Source organism: Prunus mume, linkage group LG5 (assembly GCF_029339155.1).
Source record: "Prunus mume cultivar Tortuosa linkage group LG5, ASM2933915v1, whole genome shotgun sequence".
Taxonomy (NCBI): Eukaryota; Viridiplantae; Streptophyta; class Magnoliopsida; order Rosales; family Rosaceae; genus Prunus; species Prunus mume.
Window position 1 is genome coordinate 2,682,122 of NC_142702.1, and position 20,733 is coordinate 2,702,854.

The 20,733-nt window shown below is 35.4% G+C and overlaps 1 protein-coding gene across 1 annotated transcript; it reads left to right on the forward strand.

The window, feature by feature from the left end:
- The first annotated feature begins 4,855 nt into the window (after positions 1-4,855).
- On the forward strand, positions 4,856-7,956 carry LOC103330485 (delta-latroinsectotoxin-Lt1a protein). Its single transcript, XM_089052690.1, has 3 exons — positions 4,856-5,486; positions 6,707-6,892; positions 7,417-7,956. The coding sequence occupies exons 1-3, from the start codon at positions 4,941-4,943 to the stop codon at positions 7,702-7,704; spliced, it is 1,020 nt and encodes a 339-aa protein (XP_088908816.1). The 5' UTR covers positions 4,856-4,940; the 3' UTR covers positions 7,705-7,956.
- The last annotated feature ends 12,777 nt before the right edge of the window (positions 7,957-20,733 follow it).

Sequence of the window (20,733 nt, forward strand, 5' to 3'; positions counted from 1 at the left end):
TGTAGTAAATATTAACACTCATAGCTGCGTTTGATGAATTTCACTTTCCAAAGTGTTCAACGATACTTTGTGTTGTTGAATTATTTGGTGAAACAAATATATTCAAAGTCTGGTCAATGAAGGCTTCTCTGAATTAATTTTACCTCAAAATAAATAAAAAAATAAATAAAATAATAAAGATTTACAAGAATTAAGCTTTGAATTGAAGGAGCTAGCAAATCTACTCCCACAACAGCCTATGAAATTAAAGATTTTGATGCAAACCCAAGATATGAAAAGAGGGCACACATTCATGTAAAAAGAGAAACCCTGGTTTAGGATTAGTATTAGGATGTTGTGTGATAGTGTATTAGGATGTACTAGGAGTATTTTTGGTAGTTAAATAGGGTATACTTAGTTAATTTTATATTTAGATTTAAATATTAGGGTGTACTTAGCTCATTTTAGAGTTAAGCAACACTCTAAGGAAAACATGGTTTGTATGCGAAAACAATAACAAGGATACCAAACGTGTTGAGAATATTATCCTATATCGGAAATAAAAATCTTGACTTAGTAATGTAAATGATCTTAGGTCTCTTTACCCATTATCAATTGATTTTGAGTGGATGCTATGCTAGACAAGGTAAAACCCTAAAAACTTTGAATTTTAGTGCAAACGAAAGGCAAGACAGAGATCATAGAATTGCATAATATATATAGCAGAAACCATGGCTCTTCATGGCTCGGGTGTTACAATTAAGATCCTCACCACCCCAATTGTTCAATAAATCTCAAATAGAGAACGATTAATTCTAAGATATATTTGGCCGTCACATTCATCCTCCAATGATGCAAATCTCTTCGGCCGCTTATACATGTTTTGAATTATATCACATTGAAGCTAGTCTGTTGACCAATTTTTTCCGTCTTGTCCAATCTGCAAGCTAGCATAGCAACAGATAGATTGATGTATTACCTGCATTTCATGGATGATGGATGTAAAAGCTTTTCATCTTTATTGCTTATAATGGGTACGATGGATGAGGTTGTAATTATATTTGTATATATGTGAGATCTGGTTTCTGAGCAAATGATGATTATGATGGTTCATAATGTCTTGGTCTGCAAAAGCAAAAGCTATCCTCATATTGGATTAATATATGTCACCTCACTTTAATTCTATAATCATCACTACCATACATGGCCAACCTTCTATCTCAATCTATCTCGTCTATCTTTAAAAGAAAGCAATGTGTCTATCCAATTTAACTTGTATTTATTGTGCTCTCTCTCTCTCTCTCTCTCTCTCTCTCCTCTTTTCAATTAATTTTTTAATTTGAAAATCCTCATGTATGTGAACAATTTAAGTGATAAAAAAGGAAATCAGTAGAGGATCATATTTTGCATCAGATAATATTAAAATTTGTTTGAACTCAGAATACATAAAACTTGGATTTTAAACTTCAATGCATTAATTAACCACCTTCAAATGTATAAATTGGTTCTTTTTTGCTTTTCTTTTCTTGATGAGCAGGGAGAAGTAAGAAAGTTAAGACCTCTTATAGCATATGGAGAAGAGAAATACCACTAAACAAAAAGATAAATGATAATTATATTAGTTAGACGCCTATAGACATTTTCTTCTAGTAATCTCACTTTAGTGGTTATATAACTAATGGGGCACATTAGCATAAAATTAATTAAGGGCATGTTTGATAACTATTTCGGTTTTCAATTTTTGAATGAAAACATGAATCTTGTTTGGTAACCAATTTTAGTTTAAAAAAAAACTGAAAACTAAAAACTGTTTAAAAGTTGTTTGATAACTAATTTTAGTTTTACATGGAACTTGGAAATGAAATTTTTTAAGGGGTCAAATTATGAATTTGAGGTCATAGAATGAAAGTGCATGTTATAAAGAGTTTGTAGTATATTTTTGGTGAATTTTGTGGATTTCAAATGAATTTTAAGTGAATTTTGGATCTAGAGGTTCTGACACTAGGACTGGGTCCATGGTCGAACAAGAGAGTTGAGTGGTTGGGTCCAAGTTGGGAGGTCTCAAATACCTAGTCTTGGTAACTGGAGTGTAATGTATGTGTGATGATGCAAAATTTGTAAATGAGAAGGGAGGGCAAAGTGTTGATGTTGGCTCACCTAAAGAAGTGGAAGGAGTAAAGGAAACAGACGGTCAAAAGAGCTATAGTCGTTTTGACTAGACGCTCAAGCGGAAACTACAAGCGCTGGAGCGGCAGAGTGGTACTTCTCACCCAGACCAAGTGCTCGAGCGCTTCCTCGAGTGGCAGAACTCAAACTCGAGCGGACGCAGGCACTCGAGTGGCACAAGCGGCCTACAGTAGGAAGCGCGCATCAAGCGCGTATTTGTGGAGAATCTGGACAGATTTTCTCCTAGTTTTGGGGTCCTTTAAGTTTCTTATTCCTCTATAATTGTAGTAAAGCCCTATGACATATAAATAGGCACTTTAGCACTAGGTTATTATAACGTGAGAAAGCTAAGGCGTCAAATTGGGTTTGAGCCAAGGGTGAGAGAAAAGAGAGCTAGAGTTTTGGAGAGATCAAAGGGGGTTCTTCATTGTAACGAAATGGGTTCTTTCATACTAATGAATTTCTCGGGAATCACTAAGAGGACGTAGGCACAACGCTGAACCTCTATAAATTATTGAGTCATTTGTATGCGTGTTTACTTTTTAGTTTGTGTGTGCCTTATCTTTGCATGGCTTGTGTGTGATAGTTGCGTAGTCGATCAACGACAAGATCTTGGAGTGTTTTCGCACAACACAAAGAAAAATGAAAACGGAAAACACTCTCAAGATGTTTAAAAAAATAAAGGCAACTTTGAAAATAATTTTCAACTTTTCTGAAATAAAAAACGAAATTTGTTACCAAATAAATTTTCATTTTTCAGTGTTTTCTTTCTCTTAAAAAAAAAGTAAAAATAAAATAGTTATCAAACAGGTTGTAAGGTATTTCATAATCAGCTCTTAGAAGGTAGTGAAGTAGCACTGGGTGCTGCCTTTAACATTAGCATAATATTTATTTATTGTCGGCCTTTTAGTGGAAAGGATATACAGGAAATGCTAAAGCGTGCTTACTTTGCTATAATTCCTGAGACGTAAAAGGAGAGACAATTCGGTGTAAAGCAAATACTAAGGACTAGATCAAGAGACCCTCTCCCGTAATTCTCGGATTAAATTTCAAAGTGTATGGAATTTGGCTCCACTGAGCATCATGGCAGATTTATTAGCGTGGCTCAGACCTAATAATTATATGGCTTTTCATCATCCAGCAGATTTCTTAACTAGGGCATTGATTGAAAAAAAAAAGAAGAAGTCCCTTTAGAAGGTTATATTTTACATTCTAAAACACTTTAGTGGGTGGCGCACTTGCATAGCCCATTATAAAAAAATGTTGGGGTGTTATTAGCCATATAAGGCAACAGAAATTTCGGCATAAAAGCCACCAGTCTAAACAAGTCAAATATAAATTGTAGTGTCTAAAATTATCAATACAACTACAACATTTACACTCTCTCAAATAGATACTACATGTAGAGAGTAGACTACAAACAAACACCGGACTCATAAAGAGTTGAAGCAATTATTACAACCTATACAACCTAAAGAAATTGTAAACACACACACAAGTGAGTAAACGCCGCTGAACCACCTCATTTGTCTCCAAATCCACCAACGAAACCAATGCATTGCTAGTTTATTTTTCACCAAAGATTCCAAGGACAACAAAACCACAAGAGCCGCCAAAGAAATTACCTGTGCAACCAAACGAAAAATCCAACAAAAAAACTAGTAAACAACCCCAAAAGAGAAGGGAGGACATGGAGGAGAGGGAAGGAGAGGAGGGGAGAAAGGGGATGGCCAGAGAGGGGCGGGGAAGGAGGCCACCACGTCCACCGGGAGGGGGGGCCGGGGCGGAGCGAAGTTCTTGAGACTTATATATCATATTTTGTTTTGTTAAGTTCAGATTTGATATTTTTACATTCGATCATTAGTGGCACACATGTACAACCAATTCCACATCGTTCATTCAAGTCAAGCACGTGAATATCATGTACTAGGTAGACACCCAATAATTTGGACACAATTAATCAACTTGATGTGATACCATGTTAAGATTTCAAAGAGACGGATAGATACCCTACTTATAATTGGCCCAACACCTATTTTGACCTCATTTAACCACATTCATAGTCCCTCATGTGAGAGTTATATCACAAAAAGTCTCAGTATTATTAGTGGTGGAAACCCTCACTTATATATCGTGTTTTATTTTGTCAAGTTTTTATTATTATATATTTTTACATTCTTAGAATTTTGGTACAAGAGATTAAGAGATATTGTCAAACTTAAATGTGGAAAAAAATCATTCAAATAGTTTTTTTTTTTTTTGTTTTTTGTTTTTTTTTTGGTGCCAAAGTTAGGAAGGGTGAGGGGTGTTTTTTCATTCACACACTACTAAGGTTTCATGGGGGTTAGAGACCACATGCCTGCAAGGCTATTTTTCACTGAACTAGACCCACTACAAATCAGTCAAATAGTTAAGTAGTGTAATTATGTGTGACAAACTGTATAGGAAAGCAAGGTTCAATAGCTAGAAAATCAAATGTGAATTATTTGATATAACTTTATACAAGTTTGTAATAAAACTTGTATGATTATTCTTTGTGATCAATGGTTTCAATCTTTCCTACTAAGCGAAGCATTCTTTGGCTCATAGCCTCATATCATCACAACCTAAAGCCAACTATAGCCAAGCCAACCCCACAACACAACAGAAAACAAAAGCAACTTCTCTTTATCCAGTTTAAAACCCCTCCAAAAACCCCATTCCCATGTCAGAGTTACAATTCTCTCACTCACTCATCTCTCTCTCTCTCTCTCTCTCTCTCTCTCTCTCTCTCTCTCTCTCTCTCTCTCTCTCTAATGGAGCATGATCAAGACCAAGAAGCTCTATTTCATTCATACCCTTTTGCATATTACGTGCAAAGCCCATCAACCATCTCCCATGCCAACAGTGCTGATATCCGGAACACCATCCCCGAATCTGAATTCCAATCCCCAACCCGACCTGAACCAACAAACCCGACCCTTCACGAAGAAGCCTCCCGCTTCACTCTCTCACACTACTCCTCCTCCCGCGGATCCAGCCACTCATTCTTGCACCAGAAGAAGATCTCATACGACGCACGTAGCAACGGAACGGGCACCGAAAATGGAGTAAACCGTTTGATTATTGTGGACGGTGGTGGCAAAGGCGATGATGGTGGTGATGAAGATGATGATGATGAATATTACTATGGGGTGAGAAAAACAGCCGGGTGGTGGAAGACGTATTGTTCATATCGTAATTCAGATTCGTGTGTATGGATTTGTATGCAAATAAGTTGGAGGGCTATGTTGAGCTTGTGCGTTGCATTGCTTGTGTTTTACATTGCTACAAAGCCCCCTCCACCCAAAGTGTCAATTAAGGTACTTTCAAATATTGATCCATCTCTCCAAAAGTACTCTGTTTTATTTTTGAAATTTTGTATGTTGCATTTGAAGCTTATAAAGTCTCGTTTGGGAGTGATTATGGATAGACCAGAATTATTTATATGAAGAAGTACCTCCCACGTGCTTCTCTAGAAAATAAGTGATTTTGAAAAGAAGCACCTCTCATGTCCATAAAATCACTTAAAATGATTATTTAGAGAAATAATTATCCATAAAAGTGATTATTTGCCTATCCAAAATCACTCTCAAACGAGCTCTAACCATCATAAATTTTTTTCCTTAGAAATTAGAATTTAGGAAGCATTAAACATATATATTCTAGCACTCTTATTTTGTTTTTACAAAAGACTATGTCTAGTAGCATGTGACATACGATGAGCGAGGTGTGGCCCAAAAGAATATAATAATGGATTAAAGTATTATGATAAATGACCACAATAATATTCTAACAAAAGTATGATAAACGACCACAATAATATTCTAACAAATATGATTTTCTTTTTTGGGATTATGCCAATGACTATTTGAGTTGGTTGGAATTTGTCTCCATTTTATTGTAAGAGTTGTAATTTGTTTAATCAACAAGGGAATGAGATATTCGAATTCGGTATCTGTTTCAACATTAGAAAGAGGAATACTATTAGACTAGTAATTAGTTAGTTTATTAGAAGAGATTATAAGTTTAAATCTCATAAATAAATTTAGGGTTTTATACTTATTTTGTAAATCAATACCCTTGTGTTTGATAACTGAAAAGTTGTATCATTGGTTGGATTGAAAAAAAAGAAAAGGCCTGTAAAGTATTGGAAACAGGCCATAAGAGATTCATATATGCTTGACCTTGGGATTGAGTTGAGATGTGTTAACCCAATAAAGAAGAAGCAACTTAAAGTTCATGCGTCAAGTGACTCAAAGCACAAGACGAATATAAACTCAAATCACCTAAAATGGCCCACAGACTGAGCTTCTAGTTGGCCCAAACTTCTCCCTTCAACATTGTTATGCCACCTAGTAATATTAGTGGAAGGAATCGTGAAAATTTTGTAATGCCTAAGCCGCAAGGACCAAAGCCCCCCAAACAAAAAAAAACCCAACCAACAAAGTATAAAGTTTACACAATAATGTTTCTAACTGTAGTTTTTAGGTAGTTCCTACTCTACTATTGAGTGATATATGATGTTCAAAACTGCGTGCAGATGGCAGGAATTGGCGAATTTGGACTAGGGGAAGGTGTGGATGGCTCGGGTGTCACAACTAAGATCCTCACCTGCAATTGTTCCATAAATCTAATAATAGACAACAAATCGAAGATCTTTGGCCTTCACATTCATCCTCCAACAATCCAAATGAGCTTCGGCCGCCTACCTTTTGCTTTATCACATGTAAGGATCAATATGGATGAAGTCACTTCTTAATTTAGTGCCAAAGTTTTAGCTGAATTCCCTTTATTTTGATGTGCTAAGAGTAAATTAGCTATAGTCCTTGAATTATTACTTGATTTTTAAATTGTATAGTTCTCAAACATTTAATAATGGTGTGTCACTTTGGTTCTTCCATCATTGTTTGGTTCTTCCATCACTGTTTATTAGTTTTTCTGTCTTTTTTAGAGCAAAATGTCTATTCACACCGTACACCCTTCACTTTTCTTCTTATATTTCATCAAAAATTGAAGTTGCAAATTCAGGATGAAAAAGAGCATGGCAACTTGAACTTGAGATGAAATAGGAGAAGAAATGAAAGGTGAGCGGTTACGTGAGTGGACATTTTTACCTTTAATTTGACAGAGAAGCAAACGGATTAATTTTAAGAGAAGAACCGAAGTGATACACAATTAAAAGCTAAAGCACAGTTGAAGGATTGCAGCTACAATTTACTCAAGTCCATAGTCACTGATTAAATATTGCAGGGACCAAAGCTATATGCTGCTGAGAGTGGGTCATCAAAATTCAAGTTATATGTTGGAACAAGGAATAAGCCAATGTATGGTGCCGGAAGAAGCATGGAGGACATGCTTGAGTCCGGGAAGGGTTTGCCATTGGTCCTTCGAGTGAGTTTGCACTCAAGTTTTCATGTCGTTTGGAACCTTATTAAGCCTAAATTCCACCACCAAGCTGAATGCTTGCTTGTCCTTCATAGGGCATATGATAAAAAGCATCGCACTCAGACATACAATAGCACCTGCATAATGACTTAGTCTATCAATTATGTACACCCTTCCCTACAAGAAAATCTGTGAATTTTAAATTTTTTTTTTTCTGAAACCAAAAAGGAAAAAGAAAGAGAGAGATACCGAAAAATCTCAGCCAGAAAAGGAAAAGGGACTCAGATGTTGCTGACAAGCCAGTCCTCTTGAAACTTTACATGTGATGTTGTAAGAAATCTACATATAAATGTATAATCTCAAAAGCTCTCAAAGTTATTTTCAGTGGACATGTTTTCTCTTTTATTCTCTTTTATTTCGTCTGACATGTTATGTTATTGTATAAATAATTAAAATCGATCACATAGAATTATGGTTTAATATGCGATTATGATGGACAGTATATATCAAAATACTACTTAGCACAAAAAACATTATACTATATTTTCAGTTATATATTTGTTGATCCCAAATTTGTATATATTTTTAGTATCTTTCAAAACTATGAAACAAGAACTAAGAAAACAGTGTTTGAACAATCGAGTAAGAGCAGTTCCAGCAACAAGGGCTAGGGGGGGTGTTTAGGCCCAAAAACTGTTTTCAGCAACAAGGGCTGGCCCGGGTAAGAGGTGGGGCCCACGAAACCAGGCCAGCCCTCAGGCAAGATGAGCTCGAGTTCAAGCCCAGATTTGCTGATGTCAGCAACAAAAGTTTTTTAAAAAAATCTAAAAGAAATACAAAAAATTTCAGATTTTAAAAAAATAAATACTTAGTCATAGTTTTCACTTCCCACACCAAATTCTATACAAATTTCTCTCATCATATCTCATGTGAATAGTTGTTGCCATAATCATGGATGAAAACACCACAACCTTTTGCAAGAGCAGCTACTATTCATATGAATAGTAGCTGCCCTAGCCCCTTCTTACCATGATAAAAGGCAAACTGGTGGAAGTGCTCTAAAGAAGAATTGATGGCAGAGATCATTGGAAAGCGACTATATTCAGCAAATGTGGCATGCATAGATCATAAAGCCTGTTTTAGTGTACGATCCGACAGCCATGCACTAAAGTCATTCGGAGTTAGAGCATGATGATGTAACGGAAGTGCATGCCTTGTTTTCAACATGTGACATGTGACATTTAATTTTCCATTTACAATGACTGACAGCCACAACATCCCACCTTTCAATTACATAATGAAATATATATTTAATGTCAATATAATCAGCATTAATATTATACCGCCTAAATGGAGGCTGGAGTAGGTGATTAGTCAATTAGTTTGGTCAATCACATTAGTGTAAAAAAAAAGTGGCGTTACCATTATTTGATTATATTTGTGGCCGTGACAAAAAACATTAGTAATGTTTTTTGATTTTTTTGGTGACTAAAAAGGCTTTTCGTCACATTTTTTGCTTTTTTTTTGGTGACTAAAGCCTTTAGTAAACCCCACAATAGTTATTAAATGTCACCAAATAATGGTAACTGTTGCCACTTTTTTTTTTTGGAAGTGTCAACACATTAATTAGGTTTTGTGTTGATAATTAGTCTGTGTTCTAACGAGTGCATACGATGCCACATACCTTTGAGTTTACTCTTTTTAAGGACAATTACCTTCTCTTTTTTTAATCAAATAACAACTTCATCAGATAACTTTCATTGATACAACTATATATCAACAAGACGTCCAAATCACTAACCTGAGAGGGCAACAAAACTAATACAAGTTAATTATCTAAGGAAAATTATTTGATTAGCAACTCTTGGTTTAGTTATTTATCTATTTGAAGTTGTTTCAATCTCCAATGACTTATATATATATATATAATAACATATTGTAATCATAGCTTGTTAATCAGTTGTAAAATCACAAGTGTCCCACCCTATTAGTGTTTGATAAATTGGAACCTTGTTCGCTAATTGGGTTATCCCACCCTATAGTGGCCATCCCTACAACCATAATTAAATTGATAAGTTGTATTGGTTATAATAATTAATATGATGTTTTATACAAAAAGTCCTCTGATATAAAAATTATCATATAATTGGGTAGTGACATCTTCATTAGAGAAGGGGGATATTACCTTTGTTTTATGTGGTAGTTAGGTATTTAGTAAGTTTGTCACAAACCTAAAGATAAAACAGAACAATTAATACGATTCCCATCCATAACACTAGCTAGTGTGCTTTTAGGTGCAACGCAGAACTAATGGGCAGATTCTTATTATATAAGCAAACCAATTTAGAGAATATTATGTTACTCTAATAATGTGTCGACACTCCATTCTCATTGATTTGGAGTCTAATTGCGCTTCTATAATTTATTATGTTACCCTACAATACTAGCTCATGATGGCATGTTTGAATATTGGATAAAATAAAATTGAAATTTATGCAAAGCTCATGTTATAATAATAAATTCTTTAGGTTTTGTTTAGCTAATGTTTTTAGCTTTCTATGACAAACATGTAATTTCATATGTATGATTTAGTTTAAAGAATTTAGGCTAGTTCAAGTTAGTGTAAAATTGACTACTGTGGCTGAGATCAACTTCATAATTGGCCAATGCAATTAAATTGAGCTCAGTGAAGATAATATATTTATGTATGCATCATAGTGTTCTCCTGTATGCATCATTAGTTGTCATGTATGTAATTCCTCTTAGCTTATCTTTTGAAATTAAGACTTGGGTATTTGCTAGAAAGTTGAAGTACATTGTAGAGCTTATGAGGGTACAAAACCAAGATAATTTGTACATTCATTTATAATGGGCGTCATTAGGAAAATCAACATCTGCATCACAATACTTGTCTAGATGACTAGTCATATAGGCCAAATATTTCCAACACGAAATTTTTAATCAAAGGCATGTGATTTTGGTTATTATAAGTCTAATCATTGGCTACCAAGTGTCCTTTTGACCTGCCAAAAAGGTTGGGGCTGGTCTAGATTCACCAACTCACTACATTTTTCACATGAGTTTTTAGATAGTGTTTCCCTCTTTTCAGCCGAGGCGGTCGACGGAATGAACTTTTGGTCCTTCTTCTTTTTTGAGTGCGGGACGTGCCACCACCAATCCACGAATTTGGCTTGGATGGAATGTGAGTGTATGTTGTGTCCGAGATCTAACTTTAATCAAACGATTGTTCGACCGAGTAAGAAGCCTCCTCACTGCCTAGGTTCTTTCACTACCTTGGGGTCAAGGCTTTATGTGAGCAACTAAATGATGTGGAGTGGGTGGAGATGAAGATTGAAGGTGAAACGTAATGAAATGAAGTACAAGTACGTAAAGTAAAGGTGTTTAAAATTAAATATAATTTAAAGATAAATACGTAAAGTAAAGCATGTAAAATAAATAACATAAAGATGAGAATTAAAGTATGATAAAATATATCAAAGCGATAAATAAACAAGAATGAAATAAGAACAATAAGAACAGTAAACTAAATTAAACTTGAATTTAAACTTAATGAAAATTGAATAACAATGGAAAAGAAAGCGATTGAAATAAACTTGAAATTAAATGACAAGGTAATGTAAATTGCAAGAATTTAAACTTACACTAAGAAAAGGAAGAACTTGCCACACTAGGTGCTTAAAAAGTAAAATCCTAAGTCTAAGAAAAGAAAAGTGCGAGACGAAAAATAGGTTTGTGTGTCTGATGCCTTCGTTTGGTGAAGTTTATATAGGGTGTCAGTTGGCCCATGGGATGACCATTGAATGGCCAAATGTCAACTCTTTTAAAATTCTTTCCTTTCAAGGCCCCCTAAATCTGTGGATCATGTTGGTGGAGATATTATGGTTGCTTGATTTTCTCTCGTTTTGAAAAATTCTGAATCATCATCAACCTCTTGATTTCTTTCCTTGTGAGGCCTTCGTCACGTACACATTGACCTTCGGAAATCTTGGGCGCAAATCTGTGGCTTGGGCTTGGACCTCCGAGATTTCATCTTGACATCTAGTGGAACCTCATGCCCTTTGAGTTTTTAGAATTCTAGAGCTGACCATCATCCAAGGTGGATGGTATGGGAACTCTAGATATTTGGATGTTGGGCTTGACCTTACATTGGACTATTTTTGAGTTCTCAAATATTCGAATATTGGGAACTCGGCAGGACCGAACTTCAACTCCCTCGATCCAACTTTGCTTGCCCAAGTGTTGCGAGGAGGGCGCTCGGGTACGGAAGGAGAAAATCCGTCCCAGCCCAGCTTTTTGCAAGAGGAGTGCCGACTAAGGTATTTACGGATTGCCTAACCTAACTTTTTGAGAAGTGCCCGGCCACTTTTGCAAAAGGAAGCATTCAGCCAATTTTGCAATGACACGCCCGACCACTTTTTTAAGGATACGCCCGACCACTTTTGCAAGGGGAAGCACCCAGCCATATTTTTAAGAAGCCACCAAGGCCTTTAAAGAAAACACTTCGGCCACATTTTTGAGATGGCACCATGGCCTTTAAAGAAAACACCTCGGCCATCTTTTTGAGAAAGCAACTCGGCCACTAGGAATTCTCGGCTAGGAATTCCGTCCCTAGGAATTCTTTGGCGCTAGAAATTCTTGCCGCCAGAATTCTCGGCCGCTAGGAATCCAGCTAGGAATTCTCGGCCACTAGGAATTGCGCCACTAAGAATTCTCGACCACTAGGAATTCCCCCTTGGCCGATTGGGTGAATTTTGACCACCCCAAAAAAAAAAAAAAAAAAAGAGAGAGAGAGAGTTCTAGTGAGAAATTGTGCATAAATTAGTTTTTTAATTTTTGGGAGAAGATCGTTCATGGGTTCTTGAATTCATTTTGGGGCTTTCATTGAAAGTTAATTTCTCAAATTTTTTTTTAGTGATATGAAGTTTTTATCTTTCATAACTTTCATTGCACCATTTTGGAAACTTGGTTTTCTCTTTGGTTTTTCTGAGAGTATTCATGGCATGGAAATGAGTTTTCAAGATTTCATTTTGAAAGCTACTTATTTTTTAGAAACTCTGACCATAGCTTTGCACATCAAAGTTTTAATCTCTCATCTCTTTCATTTGCACCATTTTGGAAAACTTGGTTTCCTATTTGGTTTGTATAAGAGTGTTCATAGCTTCTAGAAATGTGGTTTTCAAATAGCTTTTGAAATCTGCTTCTATTTTTTAAAACTTCACCCATTGAAATTTTTTTTAGAGTAAGTTTACTCTGCATTCTCTACTTGGTGAAGTCTAGGTTTTTCATTGTGAGATTTTAAAAGTTGTAGTCTCTACTTGTTGGTGTTACTTGTGAGAGTTTAAAAGTTGTAGTTTTGTGCGTTGAGGTTTCTTTATTTTTTCAGGCTTGTGTCTTTATTTTGAAATTTATTCATGTGTGACTATGAGTGGATGTACACCTTGTACACTTGATGTTGCCGGTGGACTCCTCCGTGTTTGGATTATCCCTTTGTGGTCATTGTGCTTTCACATTTGTATTAACCCTATGTGGTTATTTGTATTTGTATATTGGTTTTTGTTGTTGACGGCCTTTAGGCCCAAATAATGAATACAATCTATCGCCTTTCTCTAAATTTAAATAAAATTTGTTGAAGGCTAGGCAATTAGTCGTCATGTTTTCCCTTAAAAAAAATTAATCACTTTAATATAACTTTAAATTTTGCAATCATCGTGACTATTGACCACATTGCCACAATTAAGCATAAACTTCAACAATACAATCAAAGACATCAACATGACATCTAAAGTACCAATCCCAAGAGGGCAAAAAACTAACAACCTTGACAAAAAAATAATTAGGTGATTTGCAACAAATTCTGTCAAATATGATGTAGAACTAAATTTAGAGAATAAGAGCAGTGTTAGATAGCTGGTTTTAGGAGAAGGATTTGATTGAGAACATAGCCCAAAAGATGTGATGGGAAACTTCAGTTTGAGCATAGCTCAAAAGAAATCACCTTCTTATTCAGAATGACCTAGTGGACTTATGTTAGTACGAAAATTGTATTGGCATTTCTTAGACTCTAGCATAGGTTGGGAATTAGTGTGTGATAGTGTTTACTGGAAGTTTTGGTGTAGCACATTCAATCTCTGTTTTTCGAAGCATGACTTGATCGATACGAGAAACTTGATTTCAGGTAAATCATGACATAATCATGCATTCACAATAGGATTCATAGTTGAAGTTATTTTCAATGCCATTGTGATTTAAGTTAAAATATTAGCGTATCCTATAGTGACATGCACGGTGCTCATCTCCTAATTAACTTTTTTTAGGAGATATTGTTTCTCCATAGTCATAATTGAATAATATCTGTGGTCCTGTTTTGACGTCTTTAACTTGAGCCTATATTGGATTAAAACTAGAGAGTCATAATTGAAGAGAGTTTGTGGACTCTCATGTCACTGTCGGACTAGGGAGAATTAGTTTGGAACAAAAACAAGTGTGCCTCTCTTTTTGACAAACAGAGCTTTCGTCATATTGGTTTTTGAGCAGACTGAATTTTCAAGAAAAAGCTGCTATGCATATTGTTCAGATAAGTCATCAAGTGTTCGTTGTTTTACTTGGTGATTTATCAAATCCTTTCATCATTTATATGCATGTTGGTGAATCATACGGTTCGGGGCACCAAGACCGTTGTGGCATTTATCCTCCGGCGAGCTTGAAGCAATCGCGACCAGTATTGTGTTCAACATAAGGAGTGTCGAAGATCATCCCTTGACAAAAGTTGAGTTACGAAGAAGTTAGTAAACTTTATCTAGATTGCGTCTAGGAGAAGTGTATGAGTACTTGTAATCTTCATTCTATAGTGGATTTGTTTTGGACTGAGGAATCCCATGGATTTTTCCCAGAGGTGAGGTTTTACCACGTAAAATAATTATCTGCGTGTTCCTTTACTTTAAGCTTTGCACATTTCAGGATTAATAATCCATATCAATCTTGCTTCGATAATCTATTTTTATTTATTGTTAATAATCTCGAACTAGCCTATTCACACCCCTCTAGGCATTTTTAGTCATTCTACGAGTAATTTCAACTTATTCACTAACCTAAAAGAAAAAAGCCAGAAGAGAGGAGGAGAAGGAGGGGAGGTGATGCTTCTTCCTCCTCCCCCTCTATGGAGTTTTGCTTTGGAATTCACAAAGGAAGAGACCTTTGTTTTTCATTTCAAATATCTTTTGATTACATTCAAACAAATCAAACTCTTAACCTATTCAATCCAATATTAAATCATGATCAGTTTGGATAACTTTAGTGTATTGGATTGAATCTCTAAATTCAACAAACGATAAAGTTGGATTAGATTTCTAAATTTTAAAACCGACATAATTAAATTGGATATTTAAATTCAAATTCAAATCCCACCTAATCTAGTTTGCTTTGGTTTCATGCTCTTCTATTCTTAAAGGCATTAGAAAGTGCATAAATTATGAATAACTTAAGCCATTTGACATAATTATGCTTAGTATGTTCTAGAAACAAATTTTTTAGCATTTAATTTAAATTTTATATTTTCATCAATTAGAATGTGTGATTGGACTAGATTTGAAGCGTTTCATTTTCATTTCAATGATTGAAAAATTGATCATCCAATCAATTGGATCAAAATTGTTCTTAAAAATGGACAATTCAACTCAAAATCTATTTAAACACTATTACAAAACTTCCATCTTCCAATATGGACACTCTCACCAATATAATGAGAAGTCGCCCATGCTGAATTCCATCGGTGGTTAGCATCAATGGACAAAGGGGTTTTGCTTTTCCAAAATGTTGTCCTTTACCTAGAAGCTAAATATATATATATATATATATATGTGGGAACATAAATCGTGCTAAATCATGTAGTAGGAAGTTAGATATATGTGAGTGAGTGGGTTTAATCTTTTCAATGTACTGGAAATGGCAACATTGTGTCTTCCACGCGAAAGTTGAATGCACTCTTGTTAGTTTAATCAAGTCTAGTGTGGTGGTATCGTGGCTTCCACACGAAAGTGGACTGCTTTTCTAAATTTTATGATTACTTTGTGGCTCACTTTCGTGCCAATATGTTTCTAGCTTAGGTCTAAAAGTATAGATCTTTTTGGTCCGAATACACTTGAAAATTAGTAAGTTATTATTTATTTCTGAAATGTATTTTTCTTTTTTAATACAAGCGCTAATTTAAACTAGAGGCATTTCCGAGATGTTTTACAATTTCTGAATGGACCTTTAACCCATTGAAGAGAACAAAAAATAAAAATTCACACGCACACAGATGAGAGAGTAGCTAGGAAAAGTATTTGTGGAGATGTAGCAATGTTTATATAATAACTTATCTTTACAGTTGCATGCAAGCATAAATGTGTTGGGTCCCCCCATTAATTTCACTTCAATCTTAGTTGGTGGTCCTAGAAATAAAGTATTTTGTCACTTTGTAAAGTAGCTAGAAAGCAGGCTTTTGAGATAAAATTAACAAATACATAATGGGATGTCTCTTCTATATAATTCCATCTAGACTAACAATTGCTCTCTCTCTCTCTCTCTCTCTCTCTCTCTCTCTCTCAGTAAACAAGTCGAGTACTAATTCTCTGTGAACACCACTTCTGGTCGTTGTTGTGGTGAGTTTTATAAATGTTAAGACGAATGATGACGACCATCAAGCAGAGTCTTTAAAATATATGTAGTCATAGGTTATTAGGGTTAACAAATTGGTCTACGCACATTGTTTCCGCAAGACAATATACTTAATGGAAATTGTTTGTTTTTGTTGTGAAGATATCTGGTACGTCATTGGCTATTACATAAATAATTAAAATCAATTAAACTGCAGATGTAAATTAGACAAGTTATAGTGTGGGCGCCCGCCGTCTTTGTATCTAACAAATAACCGACATAGAATCCGTTAGTGTAATGGTTTGGAGTAATTGTTCCTTAAAGAACGGTCATGAGTTCGAATCCTAGCATCTATGTAGTCAGTGGTGGATCCAGGATTGTTACTCTATGGGGTCATAGTGTTGAAGTTCCGATTTTCTTTTTAAGATGAAACAACGCAAAAAAATAAAATAAAAATAAAAATAAAAAAACACACCAAACTTATTCCAATTAACAAAAACATCATTCAATAAATCAAGCTCATATATATATATATTATGTAAATAATAAATTTCATCAAAATAATAACATCAACCCAAATAATAGATAAACTCACCTAAAAATAACCCAAATAATAAAATACCTTGAATATTACAAAAAGAAAGGAGCACAATGAGTGTTAAATCATCGACCTTAAGGTCCTTTTCAATTCAAAGACCACTATGGTAAGTGTTAAATCATCGACCTATAAATGCTATTGATGTATACGTTTAGTATTTATAGGTCTACCCAACAAAATTTAAAAAAATATTTTAAAAACTCTAACAAATATCTTCCTTTTTTTTAATTTTTGTCGGTGCTTCTTTCTTCTCCCTCTCAGTATTCTTCTTCTTCCTCCCCCTCTCTTTTCGTCTCCCTCTCAACCACTATCTTCTTCTTCCTCCCCTCTCTCTCTCTCTCTCTCTCTCTCTCTCTCCCCACCCTATTTCTTCTCCTTAGCAGTTTGCATCTTCTTCTCCATGGGGTCGTCTCCCATGGCTGCCAAAAAAACCAAGGACCTCCAAGCCATTTCTAGGACTACCATGGCATCGTCTGACCCCATTGACCCCATGATAGATCTGCCACTGCGTGTAGTGTGTGTGAAATTAGTATATTATTGCTCCTTTCAATAGGAAATGTCCTTAAAACAAAATGAAAAAAAAAAAAAATTCCTAATCAATATATTTCTAAATGCCATTTATTGAGTAAATATGGATTTTTCATTTTTATACAACAGATTCAAGTGTCGTGTCGGGGTCTACCTCAAAAAAGTTCACAATGCTGACAAGTCAGCTCATTTTTCAATTGGATAGTTGAACTTTTCTAAATGCCCATATTACCTCTAATAATGTGTTCACCCTGTTTTGTGTTTACTCCTGAGATGGAATGACAAAGTTCCCCACTCCCTTGGAAACCATTGACTGGTCAACGATACAGTTTTCTTTGGTCTATGAGCGTGCCACTGCTAGCAGTGAAGACTCTAGCAGACTTCTTCTAGAAAATAGATAGCTTACGCCCCAAGTTACTGATTTCTAAAACAAACGATTGTGAATTTGGGTGAAGAATATCTCTCAAGTAAGTTCTTTTCATGCCTCAGGCTGGTGAGGACTTTCATAATTTATCTAAGTATAAAAACAGTTGTTCTGGCCAGAATAGTTGATAAAATTAGATTTTAGGCGTAATCGCCCTTTACAAAACTATGGACATACATATCAATGCTGGGAAGGTTAAAAGACAACTGGAACTCTATTTCTTCCTGGATAGAGGACTATGATCCGGGTTGAACTGCAAATGTCTGGGCTGGACTGAACTATTAACAACTTCAACTGCTAAGCTTCAGCTGTAAATCGATATCAAAGTTCAATTTTGGCAGAGATTTAATCTACTTCAAGCTTTTGTGAGGCTTTAAGCGGACAGAACTGCGGTTTATTTAGTCTGAAAGGGCAGAAGTGGCTGTTCTTGAGGACTCAGTGTACTAAGAACTGCACTGTGAAATCTGTTGAGATTTTCATGTTTGGGAAAAGCTCAAACTCTACCTATCTTGGCTTTTGCTGAACCAAATTTGTAACGAGAGGAATCTCATTTTAAATGACTTATTTTCTAAGTCTGAACTTTGGGAATTTTGATCTCAAATTGGTTTTACCTGGAGCTCAAGTGAGCTTTTTGGTTGATCTCTTGTTATTTGTTTGATTGATGAATTGAGTGTAAGATTGATTGTCCTTTGCCCTGTTCACTCTCTCTTGTATTTATATAAAAAATTGTATAGGGACAGGGTTTTCTTTCTTTTAAAATAATGGGCGGCAAGTCTTCTCAAAGATCTACAAAGAGATATAAGAGAGGGAAGATTTTTAATTAAATTCTGGCAGATAGGCTTTCATCAATCAATCTTAGAGACCACTTCCCTATTTTTAAGAGAAAACCTAATTCCTTTTCCCAATTTAACTGCCCATTGTGTGATTTCAATCGTGATGGTTAGTTTGATTTCTTCAGTTTGAACAAATCCCCTCTTTCCTGCTTATCTCCTTTCTGAAAACTTAGCCCGCGTATCCCTTAAAAGATGGTGCCTCTCTGGAGTGGAAACAATATCTTTGAATATATAAGAGGGATTTTGATCTTTGGTTGGCAGATTTTCAGAGATGTCTCTTCCTAGTTTGCCAACCATTGTCTTTTTCTTTTGAAATATCCAATCAACTCTGTGATAGTTGAAATTGTTGACTTCTCAATTTCTGATGGTCACGTGGGTTCTTTGAAAGAATAGGCTTTTAATCAAGTCTTTGATATTTCATTTTGATTCTGCGCTAGTGGTTTTTTTCTTTTCTTTGCAAAAAGGACTTGGCCCCCTTTTTTAAACTAAAGGCTGGGTTCTTTGATGTTGGGCTGGGGCTTTCATTGTTTTTGGGCTGAATGTGTATTTATGGCCCAATTTCAAAGAGGTGTTTAGTGGCTGCCAAAACTGAGATGGGCTTTTATTTCCTTATGTTGGGTATGCCAATTTAGGTCCAAACATAATGTTGCGTATATACGGATATATGACATGGGATACGTAGATATAGAAAATATCAAAAAATAAAGCACGGACATGGCATTAAAAGAAATATTTATGTTCATACTTCAATTTCATAAAATCATGTATAGTGAAATTTAAACTTTCCAAGCCTTTCAAATGTAGTTTATTAATTTCTACAAATTATTGTTAATTTAGCACGTTCATTATATATATATTTTAAATAATTTAAATAGCAAATAGATTGTTGGGTTTAGGGGTGGGCTCGGTCTGGGTTGGTTCGGTTTTGAGTTCAACCCAAATACTGAATCGTAAGTCTTGGTTTGGCTTTTTTGGAAACCAAAATAAAACCATAATTGATGAAAATCGACCACTTCGGTCAACCGGACTTGGTGGGTTAGTTTGGTTCAGTTTGGGTCTTTTAGCTGTCTGAGAGAGAGAGAGAGAGAGAGAGAGAGAGAGAGAGAGAGAGAGAGAGAGAGAGAGAGAGATGTAGATCGGGTAAAGATGGAGAGGAGAAGAAAGAGAGAGAAATAAAAGCGATGTAGAGCAGGGAGAGAGGAGAGGAGAAGAAGAAGAGGAGAAAAAGAAGATAGAGAGAAGAAGGAAAAAAAAAAGAGGGAGACGAGGAGAGGGAGTGAAGACAGACGTAAGAAGAAGGAGAAAAAAATAGAGAGAGAGGGACTGATGGAGACAAGACAAACGGAGAGATGGAGAGAGAAGAAAAAGAAAAGATTGAAACTATGTATTATCAGTGTGTGTGTATATATATATATCTCTTATAATAATATTATATATATATATATTTTAATACCATTGGTTTGGTTTGGTTAAACAGTGGTTTTGAATATTGCAAAACATACACAGAACTATATATTTAGGTTTGGTTTGGATTCTAACCGATGACCAAAAAAACATTGAAAAAAACCAAACCAACCCAAATCATCGGTTTAATTTGGGCGGTTTGACCGGATTACCGATTTGAATGCCCAGCCCTAGTTGAGTTGAGGTACACAGGCCCAAGTGAGATTTTTTTTCCCATCCAATTAGTAAAACTCACCGTTTCACTAAAAGGATGGATATCATCTTTGCTAGGGCATCATCTGCACATCATCTTCCTGCCGCTGCCTTTGCAACTCCAACACCGCATCATCTGGGTATAAGATAATAGAGTTCTAAAATATTTTAAAACATGCTCAGATTTCTAAACATAACGATTAGTGTCTCCTGCAGTATATGGACCATAAGTTGACCGGTGTCAAGGAGTGTCTTGATTATGTCCAGGCAGTGTCTTGACCGTGTCCAATGTGTGTCCAAGGCATGTTAGTGCCGTGTCGTATTGGAGTGTGCGAGTGTCCAACACTCCAACACTTGAGGTTGGTGTCGCGTCTGTGCTACATAGCCAATAATATTCCTTGGTAAATTCCTTAAGTTTATTAAAAGTAATAATTTAAAAATCAATATATTTAATGAATAGACTAATAAACATATTTCTAAATGCCAAT